General features: G+C 48.7%; 4 protein-coding genes and 1 non-coding gene across 5 annotated transcripts in view; 3 read left to right on the top strand and 2 right to left on the bottom strand.

Annotated features, from left to right (window-relative positions):
* The window catches only part of LOC135816164 (E3 ubiquitin-protein ligase MIB1-like), a 21,559-nt gene extending 16,872 nt beyond the window's left edge, over positions 1-4,687 (bottom strand). Inside the window, exons 1-5 of the mRNA XM_065329558.1 lie at positions 4,248-4,687; positions 2,944-3,118; positions 2,106-2,212; positions 1,336-1,394; positions 723-791 (exon numbers count right to left, since the gene is read on the bottom strand). Coding sequence (XP_065185630.1) covers positions 723-791; positions 1,336-1,394; positions 2,106-2,212; positions 2,944-3,118; positions 4,248-4,479 — 642 coding nt within the window. The 5' untranslated portion in view covers positions 4,480-4,687. The remainder of the gene's footprint in view (positions 1-722; positions 792-1,335; positions 1,395-2,105; positions 2,213-2,943; positions 3,119-4,247) is intronic.
* Positions 518-589, top strand: Trnam-cau (transfer RNA methionine (anticodon CAU)). The gene has a single exon. It is a non-coding gene; the product is annotated as a tRNA-Met (tRNA).
* A 1,830-nt stretch (positions 4,688-6,517) lies between the features above and the next one.
* Positions 6,518-16,591, bottom strand: LOC135816163 (mucin-19-like). The gene is made up of 11 exons (XM_065329557.1): positions 16,224-16,591; positions 15,114-15,157; positions 14,387-14,781; positions 12,950-13,870; positions 12,294-12,360; positions 11,774-11,810; positions 10,569-11,049; positions 9,893-10,012; positions 9,273-9,365; positions 8,624-8,669; positions 6,518-7,536 (listed from the first exon to the last, which is right to left on the bottom strand). The coding sequence occupies exons 1-11, from the start codon at positions 16,305-16,307 to the stop codon at positions 7,452-7,454; spliced, it is 2,373 nt and encodes a 790-aa protein (XP_065185629.1). The 5' UTR covers positions 16,308-16,591; the 3' UTR covers positions 6,518-7,451.
* A 665-nt stretch (positions 16,592-17,256) lies between these two features.
* On the top strand, positions 17,257-21,352 carry LOC135816162 (uncharacterized). Its single transcript, XM_065329556.1, has 2 exons — positions 17,257-17,473; positions 17,557-21,352. Exon 2 carries the CDS (start codon positions 17,583-17,585, stop codon positions 20,700-20,702), a length of 3,120 nt encoding a protein of 1,039 aa, XP_065185628.1. The 5' UTR covers positions 17,257-17,473; positions 17,557-17,582; the 3' UTR covers positions 20,703-21,352.
* Positions 21,353-25,336: 3,984 nt separating this feature from the next.
* On the top strand, positions 25,337-26,770 carry LOC135813570 (uncharacterized). Its single transcript, XM_065326660.1, has one exon. The coding sequence runs from the start codon at positions 25,337-25,339 to the stop codon at positions 26,768-26,770; it is 1,434 nt and encodes a 477-aa protein (XP_065182732.1).
* Positions 26,771-27,481: the final 711 nt, after the last annotated feature.

Below are 27,481 nucleotides of genomic sequence, written 5' to 3'. Positions count from 1 at the left end.
ACACACACACACACACAAACACCAGGCCAACGTCAACAGAGAGAGAGTGCAACATCATTCATACTTTTTACTGTTCATGAACGCCAGGGTGAGCTAACACTCATCATGCATCGCATGATCACAATTTGATGGAGACTTGAAATTAGCAATTTGCAGCGAAGAGACCACTTGCTTTGAGGATGGTGTGGGTAGGGTAATGATCACAATAATTCGTACCAAGTACACTTTTGAAAATAAATGCTGTTGGACTCTGGCTGGAGACATGGCCCGGGATGGTGTGTGTGGTCCTGTCAATCATGGGAAGATGAAGTATGTTGACAATGTCAATGAGACACATTATCACGCATGCTGGAACTTGTAGTAAAGAAATTATTTTGTAGTTCCTCCAAACTTAGCTACACAGTGACAGTGTGGATGGACTCTCCTTCCCCAGACATCCGTTGTCCAGTGCCATTCAAACATCTCGGCAACTAATCAGAGTGTCTTGCAGCTGTCAGCTCCTAGAGATCATGTGTGGAGCAGAGTGGCGCAGCGGAAGCGTGCTGGGCCCATAACCCAGAGGTCGATGGATCGAAACCATCCTCTGCTAGCTTTTTTCCTTTTTTTCTCTTTTTTCTTTCTCCCAGCCTCTTTCTTACCCTGCATACTGCCAATGTGTCCATAAACCAACAGTCCAAGGGTCAAGCCATCCTCTGCTCCTTTTTTTCTCGCCACGTTCTTACCTTGCCGATGTGTCCAGCTCGATAGACATTACGCTGTCCGTTGGGCCACGCAACATGAGCAGCGCTTCTCTGCAGGATCACAGCCGACACGGCACGCCATGAAAGCACAGAAACGACAGGGCTATAACACAGTGACAATGCAGTCGGGCAAGGAAGGACGGATACTCAGTAGTTGAGCATGCCTGTCGAGAGTAGTGTCATGCATGGAGTGGGTAGGGGCACTGTTAGCAGTGCGTTGGGTTCAATCTGTCAAACACATGATGACATTGGCACTTCCACCAAAGTCCGTATCTACTAGTACCACACAAAGCAATTTGAATCCGTCACAAGAACCAGTGATGAGTCACTGATGACTCCATGATACGCCTAGCAGCTAGACACCCAGGCAACATAACGTTACATGTACTTGTGCAACAGAAGCTGAAGCGGGCTAAGGAGCTGATTGACATTGCCGGAGTGTGGGAGAGCCCTCAAGCAGCAGCAAGAGCCACGCAGGCGGGAAAGCAATGCAGCAATGTCGCAATGCAACTAATGCAAGCATAACAGCAGCAGCAGCAGCAGCAGCAGCAGCAGCAGCAGCAGCAGCAGCAGGTCATGTAGAGAGTATACTCACGTGTGTCACCGCCTGACAGTTGCAGAGCTTCTCCACCGTACCCACAACACCCTGTTGTCCTGCACATGTCACAGCAGCAACAAAGACAACGGTACATTACACAACAGGTAATACAAGTAGTTATCATAACCAACTATCACCGTGCGCATTCGGAGACGCCATCGAGAATATGAGTCGGAGAGAATCAAAACTGTCAACTGCAGGAGAGCTCTATGAACCCGGCAGATCAGTGGCATGGGCGGACTGGCTGCTCTTCGGCCAGGCCTGGATTCACACTATGATGTTGCCAGTCACAGGTGATAGTTACGATGGCGTGTGCTTGTGCTGTATGTACCTGTAGCTGCCAGGTATGCTGCAGGTATGCTGCAGGTATGCTGCAGGTATGCTGCAGGATTGAGCACCGTGAGTATCACAGCTAACACCTGCTACATGTACATGCAGCATAAGGAGACTCCAGTCTTTCCGGAGGCGTGGGTTCGAATCCCACCGCTGCCACCAATGTTGTCTGAGGATTTTCTAATTTTTCTTATTCCTACTCCCAGTCCCTTGCTGCCTCCACACTCAGACAATGGACGAGACTACGTGTTTGTAAGACTGGACTAACCAGAAGACCACGGAACACAACTAGACAAGACGAACTCAAGACGAAGACTGCTTTTCACGCCACACTGGCAACACACGCATGCACCAACACCACGTACACATGACATGCACAAAATACCGTACTACAGCACCTGTACATGGCTATGCAGTGGGATAAACCACCTTACCATCTTGTGTAGCCCATCTCCAGTCCAGGCCGCGTGTTACCTTTGCACCGGGGAAAATTCCCTTGCAGGTCAACCTCATTGCACCTTGTCGCTGTTCTATTTCTTTCCTGAGAAACACCAACAGCAATAGAAGCAGTAGCGGCGACTGCATCAGTAGTGGGAGAAGCTGTCGCAGTATAGAGGCACCAACAGCAGCAGCACCAGAGCAATAATACAGTCATGCGTGTACACAAACAGATACCGTCTAATACACCAGGTAATGCTAGCGGTAGTGCTGGCGGTTCTAGGGTAAGGAGAAACAGTCTACATGCACATGCAGGCAGTGTAGGCAGTAGGCCGGCCTACCTAATACACAATAATGAAAACTTGTAGTTCATTACAAGACAGCTGGAAGTGTGTTACTCAAACAGGACCATGTAAATGTAGGGGAAAAATTCAAAACTTGAATGCACAGACGTGTGGACACAGAAATGGCCATGGACACAGGCACCGAGTCACACTTCGTACCTTGGATTTCCTCTCTGCCACAATATAGTCAACTGGGGCTCCGCGGAACACACACACCCATGCACACACACACACACACACACACACACACACACACACACACACACACCCATGCACACACACATGCACACACACACACACACACACACACACACACACATACACACACACACACACACACACACACACATACACACACATACACACATACACACACACACACACACATACACACACACATACACACACACACACACACATACACACACACACACATACACACATACACACGCACACACACACACCTTGCCACCCTACCCTGTAATCCTACCTGTGCGCGCCGGGGAACGGTATCATCCAGAAGCGGTGCGAGAGGTTGTGCTTGTCGCTGTGGTAACACTCGCTGCACAGATCGTAATCCGGACAGTCCCGACATTTCCAGCGAATGCCAAACAAGCTGTGACTGCTACAGCCATCGCACATCACACCAAAGTGATGTGATCCAACTAGACACAAGAGTAGACACAGCAGCAGCAGTCAGGAGAGCAGCAGCAACACCAGCAGCAGCAGCAACAGCAGTAGCAGTAGCAGCCACAGCAGCAGCAGCAGTAACAGCAGCAGCAACAGCAGTAGCAGCAGCAACAGCAGTAGCAGCAGCAGTAACAGCAGCAGCAACAGCAGTAGCAGCAGCAGTAGCAACAGCAGTAGCAGTAGCAGCCACAGCAGCAGCAGCAACCCACCACCAGCGGCAACAAATGATAATTCTTTTTCACTTTAGTTTTTTTGCCTATGGTGCTATGGAGAAAATTCGGATTCGGAATGCAGTGCAATCGATTCTACGATCACAGAAGAAGCAGTGTATTGAGGTGCTACTCAATGCTCTACATACGTAGGCTACGAGATTAGCATTGGGATAAAGATGCTTTCTACACGGCCAAACACACACCCAGTGCAGGACCAGGCGCCTCACTTCGAGTGGGAAGGCATAGGCATCGGCTGGAGAAAGGAGTGGAAATGCGCACCGCCCTCACTAATGTTATGTCAACCATCTACTTCAGTAACATGGCTAGGGAGAGAGTAGGTCATGTAATGCAAACATTCAGCGGCTCCCCGTCATACTCAGTGTACAGTCAGTGTGGTCACAGTGTCTCTAATTGACTATACTCCGTGCTACCAGATGTTTCCGGTTATGTCAACCATTAATTGTTATTGATATTGAGCCGGTAAATTGAGGCCCCAAGTATTGGGTGGATCGACCTTTAACCGGGGTCGACTTTTAACCAGAAAAATACGGAACAGGTATGCCTTCCATGCCAGAATGCATTCCGAGCAGTGTGTACAGTGTATGTATACAAAACTGCAGAAAATCTGTGAGAACGTGTATATTACAGCCATTCAGCATAATCACATCTTCAGCACAACCATACATACGATTTGTGCATATTTGGAACAGTAATATGATTGTACAGTGTACTGCTGTATGTCCATTCGACGGAAAGGATTCTCCGAACACGCAGAGTTGATTCACGTATCTCCCGTAAAGAGTTTTTTAAAACCTTATTGACAAAAAGCAATTTAGTCTAGAAACCAAAAGTTTCATCAGATTGCTGATCATTGATGGTAGCTAGCGTGTACCTGCACAATTGGTATCGAGCACTCTCAAGTCGAACTTGTTCTCGTAGCCACATCGATAGTTGGTTTTGTTGCCCGTGTCCCAGAGCACAACTACCGTGCCCAGTGGACTGCCACTGTCCGGTAATCCACCAATCTCCACCACCGTACCAACACCACCTTCGCCACCGTCCTGAGCGGTCCAGTTCCAGCTTGGCCCACGCACGACGCGTAGGCCAAGGCACACCTCCGCCATGACCACGCACCAGCCCGGCAACAGACAGTGGGGAACCTACCGGCCAGATTCAAAGCCACACTGTGCCACCAACCTATTTCTCCTTGCGACTAACGTTGCCAAACTGTAGTTGGATCTTGGGCACATTTCCTGGCCTTGCAATATCGATCATCGTGCACGCACAAGCGGTTTACGTGTACATCTTCTGCTATGGTTTGTCAGTTGTTTGTGCGCGCCTCGCTAATGATCTACATGTTGCACTAACGCCTTGGAGCACGCGTGCTAGCGGCGCTAGCATGCAGGGCCAGGGCTAGGGTAGATCTACGGGGGGGGTACGTATGCATGATCAGCACGGGGTGAGTCATCGCACGCACCCGGATATCACGGTCAGCAGCTCTCACCGATTCAGCGCACCAGATCAGAACATCAGACACTGTTTGACTTTGAGACAGGCTTGCATGACTGACAAACTCACAAAGTGACAAAGAGAGCGCGACGAAAGTAAAGCCTGGCCGGGGAGTAGACCCTACGAATATCAATGGGAAACTGCATGCGCTCAGTCCACGGGGAAAGGCCGAATCATGTGGAGATTTTCCCGGAATGTGTACACAGATCGTTAGTGCATGACAGCATGTACCGCTAGCATGCGGTAGTGCTAAAACTGACGCTAGCAAGGCTGCTGCTGTCTATGTATGTGTAGTATTATTATGACTATTCTCTTGGGGTTATCATGGTTATGACTTCTGTTCTGTTTATGACTGTCCTCTTACTGCTAGTGAAACAAACTGCACATCTACGTGTAGAAACTATTGTGGAAAGTGCACATGTGCGACTACAACGACATGACATTGTACAAGACAGTCCGACTCTGCAGTCTGAATACGGTTGGACAATGGACAATCAAAAGGTAGTTGCTGGGCTAGGCTCAGTAGGCTGATGCAGCACCACCGCCGGGCTGAGCAATGATTACAGGTTGCCGCCACAGCCTCGGGTACAATACTCAATAGTGTGGTGATCTTCACTTGGTCAGTCTACATGACCCCGGCTTCATCACAACGCCGTGCTGCTGAGCATGAGGCAAGCTGAACGTAGCGGTCGTAGGCTGGCAATACGGAAGCACGCTAGTGGTAAACAATTACATAGACAGTGACACGACTGATGAGCACACAACTCCCTTCAGGCTTCCCAAGTGATGAAGAATGATTCCCTTCTCTTCTCTCTTCACATAATGACATACCACTCAGTGATTGCATGTGTGTGTGTGTGTGTGTGTCATGATCATGTGGCCATCTTTGTAGTACAATGTCATGTACTAGTAGCCTATACACCATGGTACACTCTGCTACTGGCCCGATGGCTGCATACACTTCTCATTTATGCAGTCATGGTCCATTGTATTTGGAGAGAAAGAGAGAGAGAGAACGGTACTACAGCGATTCGTTCGCTCACAGGGCGGACCTTTTTTTAAACATGCTGTACAAAGTCATGCTGGACGGGTATTGTAATGAGTTCACGATGACTGATTGTGTGTACGATTTGGAGGGGAGGTCTCAGAAAGTCTGCGTTTTGTTTTTGTGCGGATGCGTAAGCGGCGACGGCCCCTAAAAAAAAGGTGAAGTCAGTATAACAAGTACATCCAGTGCTACAGCACGGCTGCCACCCTGACCGGCTGCATCATGACATAATCATTGTCTACATGAACTGGGTGTACAGCTAGGACAGGACTCTGCTCACACCAGCCCATGCCCATAGTAGAATCTGTAGTGCAGTGGAGGGCTGATTACACACAGCCAGACCAACGACAGCACAAAGGAGCCAGGTCAGGCTGATTACACACAGCCAGACCAACGACAGCACAAAGGAGCCAGGTCAGAACAGATTATGACTCATCCCAGAACACACAAATGCACACACACACACGTAATTTCCATTCTTGAAATACAAGAGCCATGTGCGTGGCACACTGGAGAAGCAGGGAAAGGAAAATGCATGACATCACCCGATATTGCTGATGATGTCATCACCACTAGATGCACACGCCGGCCGGAAGCAGCACAAGTTAGTTTCCAACATAACGTCATAATATATCACCGTCATGATGAAATCAACAGAGTGATACAACTGGAACAAACCTATGAAGACTGAAGACCTACAGGAACTAGGCCAGGCTGCAGCAGGACTAGAACTAAGTAGAAGATTAATAGCTAACTGCAACGTCACGTGTGCCAAATAAAGAAGCAGAAAAAAAGATGAGCAGCCAGCGTCAGGTAATCAAAGATAGCAAGTGGACGTGAAATGTGCGGTATGCGGGTGCTACGTTGTATGCAGTTTCATGAAGATTGTCAGTCAGTGGGCGCCATCTTGTTTTTAATTTATTTTCTATTTTCGGACGCTTTCATGCAGAGGTATATTCGGTTGCGGACGGTAGGATACGGTAGAATGGTAGATAAGACCAAAATGAAGTTGCGAGAGAATCATGTTTTACCAGTACATATTTAACGCTGTGGCGATGGCGTCGTGCAGTAATAGAAACATGTGCAAATATAATGTCAGCAGCGGAGTAAGAGAAAAAAAGCCATTGAGAGTGTGTACGCTCTCTTGTCATGTTACGTTTGTCAGTACTAAGAATAGCGATGCTAGAGCACACACACACACACACACACACACCACACACAAACACACACACACACACACACACACACACACTGGTGTTCCCTGTCTTGGCAAGAGTCCAGACGATTGCAGAAGCTAAACTCAAAGCGGACACCAGACACTGCTCACATTCCAGCAGCAGCGGTGGCAGCAGAAGCAGAAGCAGCAGCAGCAGCAGTAGTGGTGGCAGAGATCAAAGACAGTCTCAAGATTTCTGTTAGACTAGAAAAAGGTAAGGGGGGGGGGGGGGGGGGGAGGGGGGCAATAGGGGACTTGGGGATTTGTTACAGTGGTTACACTGACTGATGCCAGCATACAACGCTCGGCGTACCTGCAGATGCCTACGTGGCCAGACCTCTGTTGGCCATTGCTAGACTGCCACGCTGGGACTTCATACGCTGCTGCAGCTTCTGACGGCTTTCCGCTCTGCACACCGGGAGTGGAAAAGCAGACAATGACCAGTTTTTTGTACATACACAACCACCAGGTACCTGGAAATCTACTACTGTAAGACATATAGGGCTTGAAAGTGATGACGTCAAAACGGCCAGGGAGTAGTAAGTTGACATCAGATTTCGATTTTTGGATCCACAAAGGTGTGACTTTGCTATTGCCTATGTATGTGGGTGCATAGCAACCCACTCATGTCGCATGCAGGTGTGACTTTTATTTCGCCACCAGTTGTAACCCCGCCCCCAGTAGCCAAATCAGTCAGTTTCACTGGCTACATCACCATGCTGTGGGTAAGACCGCTTGAAATGTGCTTGGATCCATACAAAAACTGGATCCAAGTGGATCCAGTTTTTGAATTTTTGAAATTGTTGCTATGCTGTGACGTAGCACTTTCAAGCCCTATTCACCTGGACCACACAAAAGTCAAAATAACAGCCAGAATTGCCACCAAGGATCGCTCAACAAATTCATGTGGATACGGTGACCATTCGGCCACCACAGCTGCAACTGGCGCGACCCAAATGATCACACGACACGTATAATTGCCATGCACAAAGTAACTTATGCGATGCAACACGTGTGTATTAGGGATTCATGCTGTAGTCAAGTGCACAGTCAGCAATGCCCACTGGTATCACTAGGCCAGCACTTCAGTAGCATGCAGCTAGTTGCTATTGAGGGCTACTAGTACATAGTGTGTTGTTGGTCATGGCTACATCAACATCTCATACAGCACAGAGCAATCATAGTACAGTAGACTAGAGAGCTATGGCAGTGGCATAGAGCGGAAAGTCACACAAGACATTAAGAAGTTAGGGGTCGCAAAAGTTTTTTGTCGTCCCTGAAACGAACATGATTTGTTTGGGGGGGGGGGGGGGGGTGCGAGCCAAAATCGCAAGTCGACCGACACTGTACATATGACATGTACATACATGCAATTTTCGTCATCCAGCCTAGCAAGCTGTGTTCGTTTCAGAGGGAGAGGAGGGGGTCCGAGTACGAAATGAACGATGTTCGTTTCAGGGACGACAGAAAACTTTTGCGACGACCCCTTACTAACCTGTGGTCGCGAACAGGTGGTCTTTTAAACTCCTTCGCTGGTGACCCTACACAGCAGAGACAACATTGAGACAGTTGTATGTATGCAAGGCGACAGTGGGACAGTTGTATGCATGCCAGGCGACAGCAATGATACAGTAATGGCCAAAACATGTGTCCATGTTCAATAGCAGCCAGTCAACAACATAAACCTTGCAGCAAGCCAGCACATCTGCATATTCACACCACTGTCCAGCTGATGATTGCCTTTCGGGGAAAATCCCTGATTACGACTGTGCTGGGACTGCTTTAGAAATGCTCTAGTTCATTGCTATCCCATCCTGAGTTTTCAACCAATGTGCTTTCATTGGACAGTTACGTACATGTAGTTTTCCACAGCAATCTGACGTCATGAGGGTCTGCCTAGCAGCTGCGTTCATTCAGGGTCTCGACTCAAATGCATCGTCCATGGCGTAGGAATCCACTGCTTACAGTTTCACCATCAACATCATTATAGACCAATCATAGCAGGTCCTTATGCTTGTAATATACCGAAGTAGCCCAAATCTGACTGTTTATAGGATTCAGACTCGATACTGGGCTCCCGACTGCCTATTGAGTCCAACAAGTAGATTCTCATTGCAAACATGAAAAAGAGCGGGGCCACTGACCTTTCTCTCTGAACACCTTCACACTCGGCGACTTGAGGTGGCTGACAGATGTTGATGGCTTGACACCATCTTCTGCTTTCTTCTTCAATGGACCTACAAGTAACACACACACATACATCCACCCACACACACACAAACACACACACACTCACGTACACATGCACGTACACATGCACGTACACACAAACACACATACACACACACACACACACACAAACACACACACACACACAAACATACACACACACACAAACACACACACACACACATACACACACACACACACAGAGGACAGAAAGGTAGATTAGAGAATATACATGGCTGACATCATGTGTGCGGAGATATACATGTAGTCAGCCCGGTAATGGGCAAACTGCTCAAGAAGACAAGTATCCGTACATTCTGTTCCGTTGCATTGCTTTTAGCTACAATGGCCTAGTGACAGAGAATACCCCCCCCCCCCCCTTCCAACACACAGGCACACATGCAGATATAGACACCCACACACACACAGCCGCCGATTCACACACACACACAGCCACAGATTCACACCCACACCCACACACACAGATTCACACCCACACCCAGCTGTTGTATTGAATGGCTTCTCCAGCTCTTACCAGCATAGGGTTTGTAGGATAGCTGGCGCTGTAAGCTGGCCTTCAAGTCAAACTTTGGCTTCGGGGCGGCGGGCGATTTGAATCCAGGTGATGCGAACGAGAAGCGCCGTGCAGACTTAACTGATGAATGCACAAAGCACAAAGCACAAAGCACACATACACACACACACACACACACACACACACACACACACACACACACACACACACACACACACACACACACACACACACATATAGACAACAATCACGGTATAAATGCAGAATAACAGGAGGAAGCCACCACACAGCCATCCACCAAAGCTTACTCAGGATCTAGATTCGACAGTGCTTGCTCTTACAATGGAGGCCGGCAAATGTCATGCGGACGGCTGTGTACTGGTTGCGTTTGTATTTCGCTGTTCCTATCCACAACTCCATTCGTATGTCTGTTCGTATATCCGTAAGATAGGGAAGGCTTCCTGCAAACTACTTCATTGATTAAGGGGATATGCTGACTAGCAGACATGCTCCTTCCCTTAGAACAGCGCAAAATAAAACACATTCTTATGTACAGTCAGATTAGAAACCAGACTTGCGGCGGAATAACTTTAGGATACATACAGACATGTTGTTGTCGTCGTCGTGTGTGTGTGCGTTTGTGTGTGTGTGTGTGTGTGACTGTGGGTGCAATTACCATTGGACTTGGACCGGTCATCAGGCTTCATCGGTGTGCAGGCAGGAGCTAATGAAGCTCGGCTTGACGACATGGATGCCCGTGTCAAACTGTTTTTGGTGGTGTCGGTGGGGGCGTCTGAGCTACTTTTGGCTGTTTTGCTGTTGGTTGCTGAACTGCTCTTGCCAGCGGTGGCGGCGGCGGAAGTAGTGCCAATTGCCCTTCGCGGTGTGTTGCGATTGCTAGCCGCAGCAGCAGCTGAACCACGTAATGACGTTCCAGTGAAGACATTCACCAAGGCTGCCTTGGTGGTAGCTGCTTTGCTAACAGCCGCTTTCACCACAGTTGGTGCCTTTCCGCCAAAAGTAAAGCTTATCTTCTTTTTGCTGTCGGGCATTTTGAAGATCGGTATGCTCTTGGAGTCGGTCTTGGGCTTAGGAGCTGGTTTGCGCGCAGACAAGGTGCTTCCTTTCCCACTAGCTGTCAGTTTTTCTCGGCGAGCCTGAAGCACCGCATTGCACAAATACCGGTACACACACACACACACATGCACACACGTGCACACACACACACATGCACATTGATGAGCACTACAAGTCACACAGCGGCTCTTACTGAAGTCTCGGAGGCTGCTGGCGTTGCCACCGTCGCAGGCCACCAGCATGCGCAAAGGTACATATTAGTACAAACACATCAACACATTGTGTACAGGACAAAACTTCAGACGACTAAGAACATCACCACCGATCGTATTGATATGCCTCATGAATATGTCATGATGCACTACTTCATCCATAAGCTATAGCTGGGTTTATTGCGAGTAGCGGTCACGCAGAAAACACGCTACACTTTATGGAGCAAGTGGAACGATGATCTAAGATTTATAGTTGGTTGTCATGGTGAGTTTCAAGCATACATGCACACATACGTACATGACTACTAGTATAGACAGTGGAATCAACAGAAAGTAATGCATTATGGTCTCTCCACCCTGGCCTTGGTGGTATTGAGCATCACAGGTACACCGCCGGTGCTGCATCTCACGATACTCACAAAGGGAGCAGGCATACCCACAAAGGGAGCAAGCATACTCACAAAGAGAGCAGGCATACTCACAAAGAGAGCAGGCATACTCACAAAGAGAGCAGGCATACCCACAAAGGGAGCAGGCATACGCACAAAGAGAGCAGGCATACCCACAAAGAGAGCAGGTATTGATTACATACCTGGCGAGAGCGCAAGTCATCCTCAATGGACTTCATCCTGAGAGGCAGCCATAAACACACAAAGTGCATTGGTTTCAAAATGAGTCAAGTGCTAAGAGATTGGGCACAGGGTCCTTCACCCATGTACACCATACGAGTCGTACTGATACTGTAAACTGCCTAATATTCGCGACGGACTAATGTTCGCTATTTTCGCGAGAAGAGCGTAACGCGAATATTAACCAGCGTGAAATCAAGCTTCAACAGTGGGTGTATGTAGGTGGCCCCGTTGTTTCGCGAACTTTTGCCATCGCAAACTTGCTGGTTCTAGGAAATCGCGAAAATTTAGTGACGCGAATATTGGGCGGTTAACAGTATGGCGGTCACAGTCATAGCCAATAAATGCCAGTACAGACAGTACAAGGACATGGACAGCTGCTGCTGTTGGTGCTACCCAAATTCTGGGGGTTTTAACAGTGTAATCAAGTCATTGTAATTGCAACAGTCAGCTTTTTCTTTGCAGTAAACCGAGTGCACATACCTCTGGAAGTTCTTGTTGTGAATCTTGTCCCAGTCCTTCCCAGACACTGGCTTGCCTTTCCCACCACCTGCAGTACACAGCATATAGAGTTAGAGGATCTTGATAAACATGTTATTCATGTGCACGACATCGTCATGACATCATTGCATAGACCAAAGAAACTAGACAGCTGCTTGTACGAAAGCTCTGCGGCTATCCTCTGCAGTGCACTCGGGAGTTGCATTGGTGATAGCGCACTGCCCGCATCACTGCCGCGTAATGCCCCAACCACTGAGCCTGCGAGGACAGCTCTAGACTGTGGTGAACTGGCACAAAAAATAAATAATCTGCAATACCCAATGCTCTCTGTAATACATAACTAGTCAGGCAAGAGAGACTACCACTGACAATGTGCTACCTGCACAGCACAGTGGTGGTATGCCAGAGTACTGGTATTACTCATTTACTGCAGAGCAATACAGAGTATAGCTTGGTAACCTTGACAACCACGATTTATTTATTTTTCTATTGCACTCTTCCAGTCATCTTGCACTACGAGTCTGTAAAGTTTAGTTCACAACTTCACACGCACAAGCCACGCATGACATGGTGCAAGAACGGGTAGTCATGTGACTTTGACGGGGCACAATGCTGACGACCGAACCCAATCAACACACCTGTTATGGACGTCAAAGAGCCGATGCGAGGGATCTTAGTGTCGACCGGTGCCGGCGGCAGCTTGGATGCCACTTTTTGATCGAGATCCGCAAGGATGGAGGCCTTCATGGCGTCCATGGACACACCCGGTGACTGCCAAGTTGGAGGAGATGCGACTGATGAGGCTGATGACTGGTCATGTGACTTGGCCGATAAACTGCCCGCCCGAGACCCGGAGCGGGAACGTTTCCCAGTCGATGTCCTTGCAGCAGAGGGACCGGTTGCAGATGTCGACGGTGGTTGTGGTGGTGGGGACGGCGTGACAGTGAATGTACTTCGACGAGACGATCTCCCCGACGGTGGTGACAGGGAATCAGCACTGGTGGCGGAGAACTGAACAGGTGACGCTGCACTGGATCTGGCTTGTTTGCCTCGTTTGCTGGCCGATCTCTTCTGCCCGGAGTTCTTCGTAGCTGATGAACGCTTACGCCCACTGCCGGTATTTGTGGACATGGTAACTTTGCCAGCACTTGTTGGAGGTGTGCGTGTGCTACGAGTCAGACTCACAACGGGAGATTTCAGTGGCGACGACGAGGCACGCTTAGACTTCGACACGGCGGCAACAGCTGCTGATAGAGATGGGCTGGTGACCGGAGTAGCTTGTCTTGATGACGAAGGTGTTGTGCGCTGGCCAGCACTAGACCCAGATGAGCCTCGAGATCTCGTACCCGCAGCTTTCACCTTTGTGCCGGATCTAGGTGACGTTGTCTTTGAGTACTTGGTGACGACAACGGATACACCCTTACTTGGCGAAGAGGGAGATGTTGTAAGAGTAGCGGCAGGCGATGTGGCAGTAACCGTCCGACTTCGCTTCGGAGTTGGCTGAGGACTGGACCCGACTTCAGAGCGACGACGCTTAGTTGACTGCACTCCTGCCAAAGCTGCACATGCAACAACATCATCAACAACAACAACAACACGGGCAGGACAAGAAATGTCAAATCATCTCACATACCTATAGAGGTTGCACGTAAGTGACGTAACTCTTAACATCATCGTTCCTGTTTTGTATCGTGACAAAACAGTACTTGTGATGATGTCATTATATCCAGAACATCAGAGGTGATGACATCATCACATCGTGTCTATACCGTACCAGGGTGTCGCTTAGCACACTATCGTGGGTAGGATAGTTCTATTAGATCGTAGGTGATGGGCTCGGCACGGTGTACTTGTATATTTGAGAAATGAGCACACGTATTACCGTACATATCACTCAACATACTTGTGTAAGCCGTCCAGATCCTGAATCATGTGCTGGGACCTGTGCTGGGGTCTGTGTTGGGACCTGTGTTGGGGTCTGTGCTGGGGTCTGTGCTTGCAAATGATAAGAGGGGACTTCCCAGACAGCCACTGCACTGCTATAACACAGCAGCAAGCACTGTGAGTGATCTTACCTGCAGCAGACGGACTGTGACTAGTACTGTCAGCATCATCAGCACCGGCAGATGGTTTCCGTGCCTTTCGACCTCGCACCCGGCGTTTCACCACCACCTCCATCGCAGCAGCAGCATGGTCGGCCGGGACATCTTCTGACACTGAATCCTTCACATCGTCAGCGTAGCACGGAGACGTGGAAACCGACCGCGGCGGCTTCCTCCCTTTCGGCTGCCGCCCTCTCCTGCCGCCACCGCGCTTGGTGGCCGCTACTGCCTTGCCGGGGCGAGGAGGGGAGGGAGACGCATGGCTCGGTGATACTACCGGGGACGGAGCAGGGCTCTTCTGCTTGGGAGTGGCAACTTCCGGTTCCTTGCCCGGAGACTTGGCTGGTGATGACAACGGTGACTTGACACTGAAGCCCAACAGTAAACACAGTAAGTTAGAGTGATGGTTAGAAGTTAGAACTGGTACATTCGGGTCAGTGGAAGCACACACTCCGCTAGTACTTAGCTATCACTCAGTACTTCACCTGGCCAGGACAATGTTACAGAGAGAGAGTGATGTGCTGCTGGTGGACATGATAATTATGTACTCGATGGCATTGTCATGATTGTGGTAAGCAAGGAGATCGAGAGTATAGCTTCCGAAACTGACGGAAAGGCGAAAAAGGGCCCATCACGTGAATCTCAAGACGCATTGCAAAGAAATTGAAAGAATGAAAGCAAGCGGTGGCCCCGTACTTACAGCCCAGAAATATGCTTTTGCAGCGCTGCAACCAGCACTGTATTCTGCAGGAACATACACACACACACACACACACACACACACACACACACACAATGTACCACTCACACACACGCACACACACACGTACACACACACACATGACCAGACATATGCAAATACAGTGTAAAGATGGAGCAGAAAAAGTACATCTACATGAAGTACATTGTGTATACTAAGTTAGTTAGTTGGAAGTGAAGCATGTTGGCAGCAACCGTCCGACTTGTTGGATAGGCAATCCTAATATCTATTAGATAAGACCATACATGCCAACCTGAAGGCTCGAGTCCCCTGGACAACCTGCCTCAATTCCCTTGATTTGGACCGTTTTCCCTGGACACCATTTTGTTGGTGCTTCCATCATTATCAAAGATATTTTCACACCACCTATAGTGAAAATGCCAAAAAAACAGCGGTGCACAACGCCGTCCGGTGCAAGTGCAGTGTTTCCCATGTCATGATCATCCAACCCAGCTAGCTAGGCCCAGGCCGCGTAGATCTACACCGCGCAAGGCACGTGTGTGGGCCAGTGCATGCAGCATGTTGCACCAGATCGATCGAGTATTACAAACTGTACTCGATCGATTCAGTCCACACGAGCCGCGCTTCGAGCTGTGTATAGTACTAGATTCTACGTGCTGCATGTACAACGTGGAGTCCATACGTGGAGTCCATACGTGGAGTCCATACGTGGTGTCCAGCCATGATGTACAATGTACGAGATATAGTCCAGTGAAATGTTACATTACTCAGTACAGATGTAATGTGTATTGTTTTCAATGCTGTCTCATTCATGTTTAGAATAATTGCAAGCCGCATGATCCATGCTGCTCGTTGAGTATTTTCTCTTCTTTTGTAGGCTACCCCTTGACATACTCCATGTGCAGGTCAACAGCATTGTCTTGTACGGCGGCAACATGAGTGATCTCAGACACTGAGTTGATGATACTAATCATAGCTGACATATTTATTTGATAAGCAACTGAGTGACATTGCACAATACAAGACTACTAGAGTGCATGGATTGGATTAATGGACTGAACCCACATTGACACATCTTCATGATCGTACCTTCCCGGTCGCCTTCAAGCCAAACTTTTTGCAGAGCTGCTGCAACTGAGGACGCTTCAGTGTCTCTAAACTTCCGAAATCCATGGCTCAGAAGACTACTAGTACTTCATGAACTTCGCTCGAATGCTGTCAAACTCTACGACCTTACATTCACAATTCGACTGGCTGCCAACTGTCCCTCAGGACGCAAATCTTAGCACAGTCTGAGCAAAGGCGCACAAAACAAAACTTGAAGGAAACAACACTTGGCTTGCTGACTGTGGTGATTTGCTTGTCTCTCCACAAACTGTACTGTGAGCACTGGCTTCTCTTCACATTTCAAAAAAGGACAACGTGCTCCAGAAAACGGACATCGCCACACAGCACCAACGCTTTACAGTGCACTTCTTCTCGAAGCTCTATTCAAACGGCAAAATCAGTCACCTGATCCCAGCGGTTTTTTGAAATTCCCCGCCAACCGTCAAAAAAGACGTAGCGCCCTTGCGGAGCCAGTTCCGAGATTGTGACGCGAACACTCCATTTTTTCAGCTACATGACTGTAATAGGGGTTCCAGGATCTGGCCGACTGGGTTCGAGGACTTTCTCCACGCGCTACACACAAAAGTTTGGTCGCGCGATGACGGCTCATTCTAGGCCAGTGCGCTGGGATATCGTAAGTTCTGGAGGATTTTTGAAGTCACCAGTGGCTTCCTGAGGTTTTCAGCTGTCCAATGTGGGGTTTTTGATCGCCGTGCGGCGAAATTAGGCCATTGCGATCAGTCAAAGAAGAAATTGAAGGCGATTTTCAAGTCCAAAATGGCATCTTAGGGGATTCTTAAACCGATTTTCAGCTTCAGCACCCAAAAACCTTTCGGAATCACCCATGCCGGTGTTTTTCTCAAGCAAGGTAGAGCAGCGCAACAAAATTTGAGTGCGCCGAGTAGGACTAAAACTAGGGAGTTCAGTCACGTGACAGCACGGTGAAAAATCTTCGTCACGCGTCATGCATGCATTTATGACGTGAGCATGGCACAAAAATGTGCCACGTGGAAATATTGATTTTTTTTAGACTTGTAGTTTGTTGAAGAAGGAGATGACAGCCATTTGACAGAGGAGATTTTTAGCTTTCGTTTGGTGTCTCACTCGAGGTCACAGTCGTGAGATGGGACTTCCCACGTCTTGCCGTAAAACTTTGAACGCGATTTTGATGTTGTTCCTTTGAGCGTTGACGGACGGTGATTCTTCCATCGTGTTCCTCGTCCCAAAATTAGGTAAGAACGATCGTCTTTCTTCATCTAGTTTGCAGCGGTTCCAGGCGGTAAGGAATATTTGTCTGCTCTGTATTTCTCTACAGCGAGAATTTGAATATTTGAATTCTTCATGGCCGATGAGGAGGAGAATAGCCCTGGACCTGCATGTCGGAGGCTTGGTATTTATTCAAGCAAACTGAGAAATGCGTTGAAATCAGACGAAGCTCTTACCTGTTTGAAGACGAGTGATTTTCCTGTCACCAACGATGTCGTTCTGGAGCTACTTACATTCAAAAATGCCTCGAAGTTTTCGTTCAACGATATGTTGAAATGGACTGGTTCTCTGATAGGTTCCAGTACCAAAGATATTGCTGTTGGCACGTTTGCCTCTAGAGTCCGTTCTCTGCAGCAACGTCGAGCAAGGCTGCTGAAGGACAAAGCCAGCGATCAGATTGCTGTCCTACTGGCTGAGCCCTTTATACTACCCTCTCCATCATCCGGCCAGTCGGAGTCAGGTGAGCGTGATAGGGAAAGCACCTCCAGCACTGAAGTTGGTACAACAACTGAGCCTTTGGCAGCAGAGGTTTTCCAGGTGCAGAGAGAAGCTAAGGCACAGGAGGAATTAGTGGGATCTTTAAAGGAGAAAATGAAGGTTGGGCAAGGGAAGCTACGAAATGTTAAAAAGAAATTGGGACGTCGAGATGAGACAATCAGATCACTGGAGGCTAAGGTAGCTAGTTCAGTAGAGGCTGATATGGTTGAAGATGAGTATGATGAACAGGATGAACAGGGCAGTGAGGATGACATGCCTATGGTAGATGAGCTGAAGAGGAAGCTAGTTAACACGCAGCATAAAGTGTATTATTGGCAGAAGCGTGCGGGTGATTTAGATACTTCCAGAAGGGAACTAGAGCGTGAACTGCAGGAGAAGTCTTTGTTGTTGTCCAGAGCTGACGGCAGAATTAAGCAGTTGGAGTTGGAGGTTGATGACTTAGGTTCACAGCTGCATGAAGAATGTAGTGGCTCCATGATTACAACATTTTCTGGCAATGCGTACCTCCCAGAAGTAGTCAAGTGTTGTATGGAGTTGTTGGCATTGAATGTGGGCATATGGAATGTGAAATCGGTCATTGATTGTGTACTTCATAACCTAGTCAGCAAGAAAGTAGACAGACTCCCTAGTGTAGGAACTTTGTCTGGGATGCTGGTGCAGCTAAAATCAGTTAGTTCACAGCATGCAGCTGAAGTACTTTCTCAGGCAGAAAATACAACCTTGCACACTGATGGCACGAGTAAGTTTGGTCAGAAGTATGGTACCTACCAAATTGCCACTGAAAATCAAGTTTTTAGTGTGGGTATGGTAGATATGAAAAATGGCACGTCAGAGCACATCCTTGATAAGTTCAAGGAGGTTTTGTCCGACCTTCAGGATTCGTGCAAGGGTGTTGGCGAGTCTTGTGAAACTGGCAATAAGATTGTAGCGAACATCAAGAACACGATGAGTGACCGGTGTGTTGTACAAAGAAAGTTCAATGAGTTGTTACATGACTATCGAGAGAAGATTTTGCCTGATGTTGTTGCTAGCTGGGAGACATTGAGCAATGAGCAGCAAAGTTCATTTTCCAACATGAATAATTTCTTTTGTGGAATGCATTTCATTGTTGGCTTGGCCGACCAATCACAGATTGCAATGAGGAAATGGGAGGACATGCATTTTGGTGATCAGCCATTTGGTGCACATACTTTGCATGGTGTGTATGATACAGACGGGTCTCGGGTCTTCAGATTACTTCGCAATGCTGCAAATGCGTTTCAGAAACATGGGAATGAGCAGGCTGGGTGCATGCATGCCTTTCGTAGTTATGTGACTGACATGGGGGGAGTGGTGCCTTTGGCAGAGCAGAGAGGCAACCGCAGCTATGTTTGCTACTTCAATGGTGCTGGAGTGTATTACCTTCACGAGCTCATGACAACGTTCCTGCAGGATGTTCAGGCGGACCCCAACCAACTCCTCCGTGCTGTCAAGGCTGACCTTGCAATCCCAGAATTGTTATCTGGTGCAAGAGCCCTTGGAATTCTCTCCAAGCTCGTCATAATGCCATTGTGGAAGGCTTTGGAAAGCAAATCAATCTCCATCTCTGACATGTCCAACGTCTACAGTCAGCTCCAGAAGAAATTTGAGTACTGGACGAATGATTCTGCGGACCTCCTCGACGGCACCGCTCGGCCGTTCACAGATGCTTCAGTTTCCCTCACCGACCCCGTGCTCACTTACCTGCTGCAGCCCAGTCCGAGTGACACTACCACTGTTGAGATTTTGCAGATGTTATGCACCGTGTATGCTCGGTATACATCTAACCTACTCTCCGATCATCTGCCAGGCGGTGCGTTCCATAAACCTGACGAGGCAACCAGAGTGCAAACTGCCTCTGTCAGCAACACCAATGTCGTTTCTGAACGTGATTTCGCGCAACTGGATCGACTTATCCGAGAAAAGCCCAATTCAAGAACTATCGCGTTGGAGGGGATGATTATGTTTTCTAATAACAAAACCGCAGAATGGCTGACCAGTAAACCTGCCCAGGAACAAGCCGAAATCCTCCAAATGGCACGGCAGACAGCTCCAGCTATGCAGGAAGCCTTCAGGAAGCGCCAGAAGGAAATCCATGAGTACTGCGTTCAGCGACTTCGTGACAAAGCAAAGGAGATTGCAGAGAAGAGGGAGAAGGAGCTGAAGAGGAAAGAAGCTTTGACGAAAGATGTTGAGCGCTATGGTCTGTGGACATCCAGACAAGAAGTTGACGAAAAGGTTGCACTCCTGAGCACCATTGCAGCAAAGAAGGCGGCTTTGAAAGCGCAGCTGCAGTTCCGGAAAGTTGTCCTGAATCAGAAGGCATCAGGAGATCTCTTTGCCATGTCTAAGGGTGGAAAACAACATCCTGTTCAAACACTGATCAGCCATCTCTGCGAGCTACTGAATGTATCGAACACTGCCAGCTCAGGTGCTGCTGCACCCGGTCAGGAAGCAACTCCGCTTGACCCAACCGGCCACACCAGCAGCTCGGCTCATGTTGCAGGCAGTCAGCACGCAACTCCCCTGGAGCCAACCACTTACACCACCAGTCCGGCTGATGTGGACAGTCAGCGAGCAGCTTCGTCAGAGCCAGCCGCCAACACCACCACCTCGGCTGACAATGTAGATTGCGAGCTGGAGCCAACAGCAAAACGGCTCCGCGTTGAAAATGAATAATTTTATTGTCCAAAGACATGGTCAAAGACATGGTCAAGACAAGTTTGTGGTTATTGTGTTGACTGTTTTTATTGTCTTTTTTGTGTCTTCCCCTCTTCCAACTGTTCTCTTCACTTTTTTCCTGTTCCGTTGCTATGGTAACAATGCTAGAATTTCCCGTTAACACTGTTAACCTACATTCCATTTTTGTTTTACCACGCTTGTGCAACGTTTTCACTCCATATTGTCATCATTGATATGTTTCGTTGCGTTTCTGCAATGTTGCTAGGGGTTGCCATGGAAACAATACACGGCGACGTGCCGTCAGGTAGTTGTTGTACATAGAAATGTTTGTACATTATTGCTTATCATATAGGCCTGTCATTTGGGCTCTTTTCAGCGAACTTTTTGTTTTTGTCACTATGTCCCCTGGTCAACTTCCCCTGGGTCATGTTTGTCAGTTTGTGCCGTGCGTGCTATACACGTTTACATACAATTCAACACAATTCTATGATGATTGGCACCACAATTGAAATGACTGTATCTCAGGTTTGCTTTGAGATTTTCACATGAAATTTTCTGTGTGCTCTTGAAAGACGTGCTTATTCGATTTCCAACAGAATTTTCCTGGGAATTCTGAATTTGATTTTTTTGCCTGAACTCCCTACTAAAAGTACCTCCGACATGGCGATTTTTTCAAGTGCGAGGAAGAAGAGTAGATCTACACTAGAAACTAGGTGTTACCCCCAGCGCAGTCAGCTGATCGCGAGTATCAAGCAGCACGAAGACCAGGATTGCGCTGTGCCTAGTGAGCACGACGTAGTACACGATTCTGTACTATCTCCTGTTTGCGAGGAACAAGGAGAACAGGCGGCGGCTTGGATTTACGACTCGTGCGCTGGCGGAGAACAGTGAGCTGCCGTCATTACCGATCGAACTGGTTGGTGTTGGAGCTGATGCAGTATCGATCTCTCACCATGATCAGCCTGATCCCAGCTCCCATCGACAGCGTCTTCTGGATTTAGTTCGCAACTTGCAAGCTCTGCAGAAGACGGCATCGGCAACATCAACATTGGCGTGTTTGTGACTTGCCGTCCTTGTCGGCAATGGCCAAAGCCGTGCTGGTGACTTGAGGTCCTTGTCGGCCAAAGAGGTGTGAAGAAGAGGGGTAGGTTCGCCGAATCGAAGCGTGCATATATCATCCGCTCAAGGCAAGGATAAGAGGCCGGCTGTAACCAGTGGTAACCTGTGACAAAATTTCATCTGATTCGTGTGAAAATGTATGTAGCTAGGTGGTGGCTATGCAGTAGTTTGACCATGTTTTGAGCCGATTTCCCATTTGATCGCCAGAGAAAAATTCACCCATTTCGCTGTAGAAAAATGGCTATAACTTTCGAATGCCTGGACCGATTTTGATAAAATTGGTACCATAGTATTTCTCATTTCCTCGGTGACATTGTCCAAGAACAAGCTAGCTTGAATTATGAATTTGAAATTTTGACTGGAATCCCTAACTGTAATGAGCCAGTATAAACTCAGACTCAGACAGTCAGTGTCCTTTTTCAGCAGATCCGATTATGATCAGGGCTATATTTCGCGCTCTATTAGTAGTATGAGTATGACCAGAGACTCGTATTTTCACGACTCCCTGGTTATGACTCTTCTTCTTCGGTTTTACCCTCTTTGTAGCAGCACATTGTACTGTTGAGCCACCGAAGTAAAATAAATACAATCGGAACAAATTGTGAAAAACCAAACAAAACAAAAAGATTTTGTTGGTATAATAAGTACTAGTACTACTAGTACCGTACTGGCAATATATGTTGCCGCAGTGAGGCCATGAAGCGTTACATTGGCACATGTTTGCCGCACGCAGGGCGTTACATGCAAAGTCGCACAGGAGCCGTTACACAGGTTTCTATATTGCCGCAGTCCTTTTTTTGCTATTGCCGCATCACTTTTTTGCTATTGCCGCATCATTTTTTTGCTTTTGCCGCATCATTTTTTCTTTTCATCCACATTGAAGGCACAGAGATTCAGTTGCTATCCAACTGTTACAAACCCGACGGCAAACGGCGACAACGATATCAATAGAAGACTGTATATTTTAACTATCAGAGTGATCTGTTCACAAAAAGATCATCAAAAGGAAAGTGACATAGGGGAAGAGCGCTTCCTCCAAAAACTACTTTTCACCACGCGGTACACGTGCTTTCACAGTTTTCAGCCTTTTTTTGCAGTGCAAACTGCAATGAAAAGATCGCCGCACCCCGCCGGACGCGCGTTACGAACTCAACGAAAATTTGTCGCACTAGCCTGGTCGCGCGTTACGCCGCACCCCCCTGCGTTACGCGTTACGCGGCAACATATATTGCCAGTACGGTAGTAGGACATGGAAGCAAAGCCCAAGGTTCCTGCTGAGGTGGATAAACAGCATATTTCAAAGTGTTATACTTTACTGCATGGCATGTAGGTACTAGGTGTGCATACCAGTGTGATGGGGATACAGCCTTACAGGTAGTCATAGAGGCTTCAAGTTAGCTACCGTTACTCAGTTAGTGTGCTGTGCACTGTTACTCGGACGGTTACTAGTACATGTAGACACATGTAAGTTCCTGAAATTGTAGAACCGCACGACCATTTCTGGCATGTCTGTAATGGCGGACGATGCGGTGGTGGACGCCCCAAAATCCACCCTGGCTCTGTTGAGGCTTCTGCTGATGCAGCGAAGATCACTGTGGTGGTCGGCACCACTGAGTTCATCCTCCAGATGGCATAGGTGGCAATGTGGCGAATCAGGGCCTCAGCCGATATGTTGTGGAGAGGGTATTGCTTCAGGAGTGGACAGTGACCGGACAGGAGCAGGTTTTTAAAATGACGGCCGGTTCTTCCTCGTGAGGTCGGCGCCAAGTTTGCGGCAGTCCAGAAGAGGAGGTTCAAGTGATACCCTGTCTCCTTATGGATGCAGGTTTTGGCGGCCCCCGGCCTGGATGGGGCCCGGAGAGGCACATCCTGCTGCGTGGCCGTGCCAGCGTTGGCAAGCGGCGGTCAGCGCGGTCGTTATACAGGAGGCCACAGTGGCTACTCACCCACACCAATTGGGTGGTGAGTGCCAACAGTGAGCAGCCTGCAGAAGCGAGTCAGTGCAAGCCGGGATGGCAGGGATCTGCCTGAACTGCGTCAACCAGACTGAGCCCGGCTGTCGGCGACGACGACAAGGTCACAGCTGCCGGCTCGATCCACAATGGCGTTGAGGCACGACAGCACTGCAGTCAAGGCCGCGACGTGACCTCTGCTGTAAAGGATGTTGCGTAGACACCCCGCCCCGCGGCTGAGCCGGGCAGCTACCAGAAACTTTTTCTCTGGCTGACTGTGTTTCTGGTGTACGAGCCAGCACAAGATGTCCACCTCCACCAGCACCATCCTGCCTGACCAGTCAAAACCTCATACAATGTGTTACCACTGCATGCCTGCCTGACCTGGTCCAAGAACCGCGGCCGTATGTTGTCGTTTGTGCGGCTGCAAGCAGTGTTGTGCCTGCTCAGGGTTAGAATGGCAGACGACGGTGGTGGACGTTTTGGGATAGCCGACAGCGCCACATCGGGTAGAGGGGGCTCACTGGGCGAGCTGACCCAAGACTGCTTGGTGGCCCTGGTGCGCTGTGGCGGTTTTGGTTATGATTATGGTTGTACAGCTCAGCTGTGTTCCTACTCCTAGCCTCCTACTACATAATATACTAGCAAGACTAAATAAGCTCCCAGGGAGCTTATACATGTAACTTGATTATACTCTTGCTACTAGTATACTATACTAGCAAGAGTTCATACCAAGAAGAAGGCAAGAGTTCCGATGATAACGGGGAGGGGGGGGGGGGGTATGAACCCCAGTCTTGGTACTACTACTTCTAGTTCTCCTACTCAAGTCCTAGTATAACTTGAGTAGTCCTACTATCCATTCTCTCCTGCCGTCCTGGCGTTGGTTCAGAGCAACCTTTGTTTACTACTACTAGTACTACTTCAAGTAGTAATACATTGTACTACTTTGTCATTGACATTGTATTTGTAGTTGTGAGAGGACCTGTACCTCCTCCCCCCCCCCCCCCGGCTGCGATCTGAGTAGCGTAACCATGGTGACGCCGAGGCGAACAGAACTACGATCGAGTACAAAAAAATGACGGCCACTTGAACACATGTGACATGGTGACATGGATCAGGGAATGGGATGGACACAGCTTCGCGTCTTCCATGGCCATGTGGACAAGCGACTGCTGCAGTGCTGACTGCTGGCGTGCCCCAAGAAAAAGCCCTGGCCCTGACAGTGTACTTTTTTCGTGCATTTCAGTTCCCTGGACTCTGGCCTGCACACATCGACCTGAAAGCGCTTCGCCTTCCGGAAATGCTGGAAATATTTATTCCCAGCACAGTGCAGTGCGGATAGTCAACTGGAGCTGCTGTGGCTGGTGACGGGCCTAGTGGTGAACTAACTAATTACTTGAGCCTGTGCATTGGACCGATGGTCATGCTTCTTCCTGGAGGATAATGCCTAGGAATATTATTGGAACATCGCGTGTTTATGTTGTGAAGAGCATGCTGTCTTCGTCATGAGCGCACTCTGGACGGCAGGAGATGATCAGAGATACCAGTCCGGAGGTAGTCATGTCGAAAGCTGCTCGTGGCAAAATCGATCCGCTGACGTTCAATGCAGAGCAAGATTTGATCGACGGTACGCGCTTCAAGCGGCTTGAGTTGCCTCTTCAAGCGCTTCAGTCGCCGCTACTGGCGTCGCCGGATAGTGCACTAGTGAGACGATGGATGGCCATAGCGGTCGCAATGACAGCTTTTATGAACGGCACAATGGCATCTGTAGCAGTTCCAGTAGCTGTGGACTTTCTACAGTACGAATCGGACGACATGCTGGATAAACTTAAGTACGGCTCGCTATTTGCCTGCAGTCCGCTAGTGGCTGTTCTATTCTTGGTGCCAGCCATGTGGCTGGCTCAGCTGGACCGCCAGTACGGAGGCTTGTCCATGCTCACTGTGACGTTTGTGTGCTGGACAGGGTCTAGCTTGGCGAGTGCGTGTGCATCACTAGTCCAGGGTGGACAACGCTTAGGCGTCATGTTGCTGGCGCGCACGGTCAACGGCCTCGCCAGCAGTAGCGGCAGCATGGCGGTGGTCAACGCGGTCGGCACGGCAACTAACGATGAGAACCAGCGCCTGTCCATGCTGCTGATGACGGTTGTGTTGTTCGAGGCTGGCCAGGTGTTTGGGATGCTGCTGAGTGGCTTGGCGACACTGTCTGGCGTGGTGCGCGGCTGGCAAATAACATTCTGCATTACGGCCAGCCTGGCAGCGGTGGGTGCAGGTGTGGTGAGCTTAGCACGGCATGAGCTGGGCAAGTACAGCATAGATACAAGACCGTTCATGCCCAACCTCGCTGCTCTAGTCCGTATTCTCAAGACCCCGCTGGCGATTATCTTGTCCCTGGCGTATTTCCTTGTAATAGCATCGTCTGTGCAAACCGCCATAATCAGTCCGCTGTGGATACGTGGCTTTGCACCGACCACAATTGCCGCTGTAACCGCTGTTCTTCTCAGTACGCGCAATATCCTCTTCTTGTTCGTGCTACTGATGAGGTGCTTTGCACAGCCATCTGCGACTGTTCGGCGATGGCGGGCCTTGGTGTTCTCGACCTTATTGCTAAGTGTCGCTTTCGTAGTATTTACAATCATGGATTCAACCACATCTCACGTCTCAGCAATCGTCTTACCGCTCTCCATAGTTGGTTTTGCTAGTGGTGAAGTAGAAATTAACTTATTCTCTGTTCTTGCTAGCATTCTTAACGACCGAGGTAGCTCACATTTCGGTGAGCTTCGCTTCCTTCAAGTCTTTCTGATGCTGATCTCCTACTTCATAGCGCCGCTGTTCGCAGTGTCGATGACATCATTGGTCAGCTTTGATTGGCTGTTCTACATCACAGCCCTGCTGCTAGCTCTCTTCACGCCGTTCATTGCTGTGCTCAAGTCATACGAGGAGCGTGTCTTGGCAGAGCATGATCATACTAGTGATAACATTGCCGGTGATGGTTGAAGACAGCGCCCTAGTAACTACTTTGTTTTAAACCGGTTGAAAATGCTCGGACAATTAGCTACGCTGGACTGGTTTCCAGTTGTTCCCATGACGCTGTGGGCATCCTATTGTGCCTTTAGAGCTTCAAATTTGTCTCGTAAAAACTATTAATTTTTGATCTTTTGACGGTGATTGTTCAAGTTTCTTTGTGTAGAGTTATTTATGAGGCCACCTCTTCTAATCCTAGCTATGTTCTTGTAATGGTGTTTTCCCCGGAGAGGAAAAAAACTCCCGCGGACCCGCATTTTCCAGCCGGCATGGGGAGAAAGGTTGATTGTTTAATTGAGCATCTATTTGGCAGGTGCACAAAGCTGACATGACAACCTTGGATGACATTGCCCTACCCACGCTACCTCCATGGTCTGATGACCGGGTGATCAATACTTGGGCAATACGGACAATGCACCCGACTACCCTCTATCTACAGGGCCAGGTATATGCCTTGTCTCATCAAGAGTACAGTCATGTACATCACCGCTGGTTATTATGCCCTCTTTGTCTCACCCACTATGCGCAGTACGCATGCATTCGCACGAGGGGTGAAACGATTAGTTCGAATATTCGAGTATTCGTTCGAAAATTTCAAACGAGCGAGTATTCGAAATTTTGCACTCGATCGTTTTTTAAAATTTTTTTTAGTATTGGCATTTTATTTTTCAAAAGCTTTTGTTG

The sequence above is a fragment of the Sycon ciliatum genome, chromosome 4 (genome assembly GCF_964019385.1).
Source record: "Sycon ciliatum chromosome 4, ocSycCili1.1, whole genome shotgun sequence".
Classification (NCBI taxonomy): Eukaryota; Metazoa; Porifera; class Calcarea; order Leucosolenida; family Sycettidae; genus Sycon; species Sycon ciliatum.
Note: the sequence above shows the minus strand (reverse complement) of the source record. Positions and strands in the feature narration are given on the sequence as shown.